Source organism: Ciona intestinalis, chromosome 13, assembly GCF_000224145.3.
Source record: "Ciona intestinalis chromosome 13, KH, whole genome shotgun sequence".
Classification (NCBI taxonomy): Eukaryota; Metazoa; Chordata; class Ascidiacea; order Phlebobranchia; family Cionidae; genus Ciona; species Ciona intestinalis.
Window position 1 is genome coordinate 87,334 of NC_020178.2, and position 7,891 is coordinate 95,224.

The 7,891-nt window shown below is 37.2% G+C and overlaps 1 protein-coding gene across 16 annotated transcripts in view; it reads left to right on the forward strand.

Annotated features, from left to right (window-relative positions):
- LOC494351 (thrombospondin type-1 domain-containing protein 7A) overlaps positions 1-6,892 on the forward strand; it is a 20,800-nt gene extending 13,908 nt beyond the window's left edge. For 5 of the 16 annotated variants that reach the window (XM_026837307.1, XM_026837316.1, XM_026837321.1 and 2 more), the window contains 10 exons: positions 567-731; positions 1,212-1,376; positions 1,965-2,129; positions 2,658-2,822; positions 3,415-3,579; positions 4,078-4,242; positions 4,595-4,759; positions 5,208-5,372; positions 5,946-6,107; positions 6,351-6,892. In XM_026837307.1, coding sequence (XP_026693108.1) covers positions 567-731; positions 1,212-1,376; positions 1,965-2,129; positions 2,658-2,822; positions 3,415-3,579; positions 4,078-4,242; positions 4,595-4,759; positions 5,208-5,372; positions 5,946-6,107; positions 6,351-6,509 — 1,641 coding nt within the window. In that variant the 3' untranslated portion in view covers positions 6,510-6,892. The remainder of the gene's footprint in view (positions 1-566; positions 732-1,211; positions 1,377-1,964; positions 2,130-2,657; positions 2,823-3,414; positions 3,580-4,077; positions 4,243-4,594; positions 4,760-5,207; positions 5,373-5,945; positions 6,108-6,350) is intronic. The other 11 variants (XM_026837310.1, XM_026837312.1, XM_026837311.1 and 8 more) reach the window with 11 other exon arrangements.
- Positions 6,893-7,891: the final 999 nt, after the last annotated feature.

Sequence of the window (7,891 nt, forward strand, 5' to 3'; positions counted from 1 at the left end):
TAATCACCCACAAAGTATTACATGGTAACTGTAAGCTGGCATGAGGTGTTAAACCCGTGTGATAACGATTGTTGTTTTCTGGCCACGCGAGGATAAAATAAGTTACATTCAGTGTAGCGTTTAGCTTTTTTAACCACAAAAAGCAAGTCCGTTCACAAGTCCGATCCAACCAACAACTGCTTTATTCCGACTAAAAAAGAAGTGGCAAACGAAAAGGCACTTACGCAATAAAACAACCAATTAATCAATCAACGAAAAACAAAGGAATTTAAGACGAAAATAAACGAAAGAATGCGCCGATGGTACTCACCACGCGCGCTGTATCTCGGCATTGAAATAAAATAAAACTGGCTGTGGTTAACAAAACGGGCTAAAAATAATTTAGTAAATAGACTAACAATAGAACGAATACATAGATCATTACAGTCTTTCATTTAGAATGTTTTTTTTATGTAGGGCTGACAATTTATATTGTGTTTGACATTAGGTTGGGCGATGGTCTAAATTTACAAATCAATAAACAATCTACCGCTATAATACGCGCAACCAAATTAATTTTCACCAAGGTTGGCCCGTGGTCGAAGTTTGGTAGCTGTAGCGCCTCATGTGGTGGCGGAAGAAAAACTCGTACACGGAAAATCATAACTCGTCCCCAACACGGTGGTACAAGATGTCCTGCTTTATCTGATACACAATCTTGCAATAACAATATATGTCAAATCGATTGTAGGGTAGGTCTAATTTAAGAATGAATGTAACTTATTTATCCTCGCACGACGGGGCAACAACAATCATTATAACACCACTGTTCTGTTTCATACACCTGGTACCCGCTTACAAGTTACTACGTATGTAACTTTGTGGATTATTTTCTTTGGATTTTTTTTATGTTCGGCTAAATATTTAAGCAACCAATTTGTGACCACTGGGTTGAAACACCCTTGGAGTCTCGCCCAAGGACACATACGCCTACAATAGTAGCAGCAAAGAGCCTTGAACCCATTACCTATGGTTACACGCGCGTGCGCTAACCAACTGTGCCGCGGTGCCTGGTGGTATTGCAAACGTATAACTATTCACATTATGAGTAAAATATATAACGAATTTTATACAAGATGCTGCTTTAATATACATTTTTAACCAAGTTCCTATTGATTAATGTTCTAACTAAATGGTTACCATCAGCCCATCTGCACTTCATTTTCACCCAGGTTGGCCCGTGGTCGAAGTTTGGTAGCTGTAGCGCCTCATGTGGTGGAGGAAGAAAAACTCGTACACGGAAAATTATCACTCGTCCCCAACACGGCGGTACAAGATGCCCTGCTTTATCTGATACACAATCTTGCAATAACAACAATTGTCCAATTGATTGTAAGGTAAACTTACTAAAAATATGTCATTCGTTCATATATGTATGAATTGGTTAAAGGTTTTAACTTTGAATACAGCAACAAATTGTGATGATGTTTTTGAATAAAGCAGCAAAGATCAAATAATTTAAAACAACGAATGAAACATAATTGGTATTTTAAACACGCTGTGCCCAAAAACTACTGGTGAAATAATGTAGCTATAAACCTATGATACAAATATAAATCAATTTATATTGAATTATATTTAGATAATCTAATTAAGGTGTGGCAGTGTGGGGAAAAGGAGACACTATAGCTCATAATATCCTAATTGTGTTTTATTCAAATAAAAACGGTCTATGGAGGTCGTGAAGATACGATTTTATAATGTTTTGAATGATCATTGTTTACCACCAAATGGGAGGACAATCTAGAATGAGAGTTGTCTCATCTTCCCCGACACTAATATTTTTTTAAACCCAAATTGTGCTTAAAGACATACAGTTTGTTTTTAATGTATAAAAAGTACGTTTTACTTGACAATTATGGTTACACTTGACAGTGAGAATGGTGATATTACCATAAGTTGATTTTCTAAATATTTTTTTCTAGGTTGGCCCATGGTCTACTTTTGGTCCCTGTAGCGCCTCGTGTGGTGGAGGCACCAAAAAAAGGACACGAACAGTGACAACCCCAGCCCAACATGGCGGTCAAGCATGTCCTGCGCTATCTGATACGCAATCATGTAATAACAACAATTGTCCAATTAATTGTCAGGTAATTTTATATTTAATATTTGCAAAGTGGTTAACAGATATAACTTAAAATACATAACAGAATGAATGACGTAACTTGCTTTATTCTCGCGTGGCCTAAAAACGACAGTCGTTATAACACGGATGTTTTGTTTCATACACCTCCTGCTTGCTTACGAGTTACCACATATTTAACTTTGTGGATACTTTTCTTTTAGTTTTTTCATGTTTACAAAAAAGTTTAAACAACCAGTTTGTGACCACTGGGTTGAAACACTTGCCCCTTGGTGTCTTGCCCAAGGACACTTACGCCTACAATAGTAGCAGCAAAGAGCCTTGAACCCATTACCTATGGTTACACGCGCGTGCGCTAACCAGCTGTGCCGCGGTGCCTGGTGGTATTGCAAACGTATATTCACATTACGAGTAAAATATACAACGAATTTTATACAAGATGCTGCTTCATTATAAATTTTTGAGCAAATCCCTGTTGATTTATGCTGTAACTAAATGGTTACCATCAGTCCAACTTAACTTTATTTTCACCCAGGTTGGCCCGTGGTCGAAGTTTAGTAGCTGTAGCGCCTCATGTGGTGGAGGAAGAAAAACTCGTACACGGAAAATCATCACTCGTCCCCAACACGGTGGTACAAGATGTCCTGCTTTATCTGATACACAATCCTGCAATAAAAATATATGTCCAATTGATTGTCAGGTAAACTTACTAAAATATGTCATTCGTTCATATATGTATGAAATGGTTAAAGGTCATAAATTTGAATACAAACTACAAATTGTATTTATCTTTTCGAATACAGCAGCAAAGATCAATTTATTAAAAACAACAAAAGAAACTTTAGATTTTAAAACTAGATTTTGAAACAAGCTGTGCCAAAAAACTACTGGTCAAATAATGAAGGTGAAAACGCAAGTTACAAATTTAAACTAATTTATATTAAATTGTATTAAGATAATCTAATTAAGGTATGGAAGTGCGGGGAAAAACGGGACACCGTTAGCACATAATATCCAAATAACCTGATTGTGTTTTAAACAATTAACAACGGTCTATGGGAATCGTGCGGATACAGTTTTATATTTGTTTACTACCAAATGGGAGGACATTCTAGAATGAGAGTTGACTCATCTTTCCCGAAAAAATAATTTTTTAAACCTAAAGTGTGCTTAAAGACATACAGTTTGTTTTTAATGTATACAAAGTACGTTTTACTTGACAATTATGGGTACACTTGATAGTGAGAATGGTGATATTACCATAAGTTGATTTTCTAAATATTTGTTTCTAGGTTGGCCCATGGTCTACTTTTGGTACCTGTAGCGCCTCGTGTGGTGGTGGCACTAAAACAAGGTCACGAACAGTGACAACCCCAGCCCAACATGGCGGTCAAGCATGTCCTGCTTTATCTGATACACAATCATGTAATAACAACAATTGTCCAATTAATTGTCAGGTAATTTTATATTTAAATATTTGAAAAAGTGGTTAACGGATATAACTTTATATACATAACACAAATTGCATTTATCGTGAATGAATGATGTAACTTATTTATCCTCGCGTGGCCGGAAAACGACAGTCGTTATAACACGGGTGTTGATATACCTCGCGCCAGCTTTTTTGCCATATATGTAACCTTGTAGGTGAATATTTTTTTAGATATTTTTTATTAACAGCTAAAAATTTGGACAACCCATTAGTGACCACTGGGTTTAGAGCAATTGCCGTTTGGTGTCTTGCCCAAAAACACATACGCCCACAATGGTAGCAGCGACGAGCCTTGAGCCAATTACCTTTTGATAATAGAGGTAGGCGCGCTAAACACGGTGCAGCAAGGAAAGGTTAAAAACAACACCGTATTATGTTACCTGCAAAAATGGCCTCTATTTTGAATTAAATACAAAGTAAAATGTAACACACAGTAAAAGATTGTTCAAATCTTTATTTCCAGGTAAGTCAATGGACCACGTTTGGTCTCTGTAGCGCCTCTTGTGGTGGTGGCACTAAAACAAGGACACGAACGGTGACAACTCCAGAGCAATATGGCGGGAAAAAATGTCCTGCTTTAGATGATACGCAATCTTGCAATAACAACAATTGTCCAATTGATTGTCAGGTAATTCTGAATCCTTAACAGTGATTAATAGTGGATGAATTGTATAAAATCGACAATGCATTCTGACGCAGTGGCACAATGGCCGGCGCCCTTGCCTCTAACCCAGAGGTTATGGGTTCAAGGCTCGTCACTGCTACCACTGTGGGAATAGGTGTTTTTGGGCCAAGACACTTAACGCCAATTGCTCCAACCCAGTGGTCACTAATGGGTTGTCCAAATTATCAGCCATTTGGAATAAAATAAAACAATTAAAAATCCACCCCTCAAAAATTACCGTGTTGGCAACGCGAGAGAAAACAACTTACTTTCAATCGTTCATTCATCAAATATACCATGCATGTAATTGTTCCAGGTATGTCAATGGTCTACGTTTGGTCTCTGTAGCGCCTCTTGTGGTGGAGGCACTAAAACAAGGTCACGAACAGTGACAACCCCAGCCCAACATGGCGGTCAAGCATGTCCTGCTTTAACTGATACACAATCTTGCAATAACAACAATTGTCCAATTGATTGTCAGGTAATTCTAAAACTTAACTGTGAGCATAACGAGACCTGCAGTCGTTATAACACGGTTATTCTTTTTCATACACCTTGTGCCCGCTTATAAGTTACCACGTATATAACTTATTTATCCTCGCATGGCGGGGCAACAACAGTCGTTATAACACGAATGTTCTGTTTCATACACCTCGTGCCAGCTTACAAGTTACCAAGTTTGCCACTTTGTATGTGACTCTTTTATTTTGATGTTTTCTGCATGGCTGACAATTCTTAAGGCCCACTAGTAACCACTGAGGTGGAGCAATGTCCGTTAAGTGTCTCGCCCAAGGCCACATACGCCCACGATGGTAGCAGTGACGAGCCTTGAAATTATTACATCTGAGTTAGAGTCGGGAAAGAAACTACATTACTCGAGTTAAAATAACTAAATATATTGAACGCAACCAAACTTAACTTTGACACAGGTTGGGCAATGGACCACTTTTTGTCCCTGTAGCGCCTCGTGTGGCGGAGGTACCAAAACAAGGTCACGAACAGTGACAACCCCAGCCCAACATGGCGGTCAAGCATGTCCTGCTTTAACTGATACACAATCATGTAATAACAACAATTGTCCAATTGATTGTCAGGTAATTTTGTCAAACATAATTTCAACACAAATAGGTGCGGAGTGAACTGCCAATAACATATATTATATCTTTGACTATTCCAAAAGTGTTTACTGTAGAAACGACTATATACGTAACCGACACCACAGTTAGCGTTACTGCCCCTAGCACATGGTGACATGGTCCAAGGTTCAAGGCCCATCGCTGCCACTAACGTGGGGACATGAAGCCTGTGGCGTTTTATAGACGATGTAAATAACCATAGTAATTTGGCCACAGCAGATAGGTGGCATGCATTGTTACATGTTGTGTGATTATGTGCTAAAATATAGTAGAGTGGGAGAAGATAGGGACACCTTTAGCACATAATATCTAAATATCCTGATCCTGTTTTAAACAATTAACAACGGTTTATGGGAGTTGTGAAAATACCGTTTTTATATTTCTTTGAATGTTCTTTGTTTACCAAATAGACAGAAAAAAATGGAATAAAAATGTCCCATATTTCCCGACCTACTATACATAGATACATAATGTGGTAATTTAGGTTGCAATCTGCATTTAACATTATAATAAAGCCTTAACATTATGTAGGTGAATACATGGGGCGAATGGGGAGCATGCGACACCGCAAACAACTGTAGAAGACAGAGAACCACAACTGTTAAGATACCAGCTTCAAATGGCGGGAAGCCTTGTAATCTAACACAAGTAGAAGATTGCCAGATTCCTGATGTTTGTGATCTCGAATGCGAGGTATTTTGATTTTTATTTGTATCTGGTCTAAACTGAGACAGTAACTTGGTTCATCACCAGTGTAAAAGAGGTTACTATCCACCAAGTTACTGTCCGAAACATCTGCTGATCATGAGTTTAGTATCCAGACAGTAACTTGGCCCATCATCAGTGTAAAAGAGGTTACTATCCACCAAGTTACTGTCCGAAACATCTGCTGACCATAGGTTTAGCATCCAGATATTAACCAGATTGTGATTTTAGCTGCAATACAAAGACTGGGGGCCATGCAGCGTGACGTGTGGCACTGGCACCCGAACTAGAATAACACACGAACCGAACCCGAACAAATCAAGATGCAATCAATTCTCAACAACTCAAACGGAGGCATGCACCGTGGAATGTGCTCCATCAAAGGGTTAATTCCCTTAATAATAATTTTCCTTGTTATAGGCCTATTCTAATAATCTACAAAATTACATTCGATTTAATTAACATCCAAACATTGCATGCGGTTTAACTCAGAAGTAGTCATGATAGGTGTACAAAACGGAACACCCGTGTTATATTAACCAGAAAACATAAGTTCACTCAAATTATTCCGGTTTAAATAACTTTTTATTTTCTAAAATGTTATGACTTTCGTTTCGTGTTATTCTCCCGGTTACATTTCTGCGATGTTTATATAAATGAAATTTAACAATTTAAAAAAAAATCTGTTCTGTGATTTGACTTTGAGACATAAGTAATTTCTGTTCTTATGTATATATGCGGGTAATCACTAATACACTAAATATATCACTATTTCATTGTGTTTTATATGAATACTACACCGTGGCAAAGGGGTAAGCGCAATCTCCTCATGGTACAAGGCTGCTCACATTATGGAAAAATATGTTTTTAGGGGAGATAGTTAACGTTAACTGTGTCCGGCCGGTGGTCCCTGTCATGTGTTCCAAGTAATTGTCGCAGTTAGTACTAAGTACGCAATTTATCTAAGTTTATACCTGATGTCATTTTATGTCTGAGCGTCTGTAATTCGTAATTTCTGAACCGAATCTGATTACTTCCATGTTATTTCCTTCTTGCTGTCTGTTTATTAGGAGTTAGTATTTCGTATTGTTGAAAGCGTATATTCTGTAATATTTGCAGCATATGTAGTTTGTTTAGGTTGAGATAGCTTGAACGAAAGATCTGTGTTTTTAGGGTTTATAAATGTTACGAATGAACGAATGAATTGATAAATAAATGAATAAATGAGTGAATACTATTAGAATAAATGAATGAAACTTAACTTAATTCAATCATTTGTATACGTTTTAAAATATTGTATTGCTAAATATAAAGTTATGCCTATATGTTCTACTATCGGATAGCGAAGATCATGTTATAAAAACTACTGTGGGGGATTATTTCTTTAGGTAACAGTGGTTAAACCCCTTTTATCCTTTGTATAAATAGACAATGTACATCATTTGCAATACGTCTGTCAATTTATCAACCCAACACTTTTACTTAAATGATTTTTATCCGCAACATGTTTTAACAATCGGGCCGTTCTGCTGCAAACTTATTCTCTTTGTTGTCGATTAATTTGGTTACTGTATTCTAAAAAATAAACAAACATTTATGTAATTTAGAAAAGAAAAGTTTTACAGTTCTGTATTTTGAAGTTTATTCCATCTACTTCCAACATCATAATGCAAATAAAAGCGGTTCTTCTTATTGCTGTGATTTTAGTTGTGGCAGAAGTTGCTAGCGGTTTCACAAACGCACAGGTTAAACAGCTTTTGTAAGTAACGTAG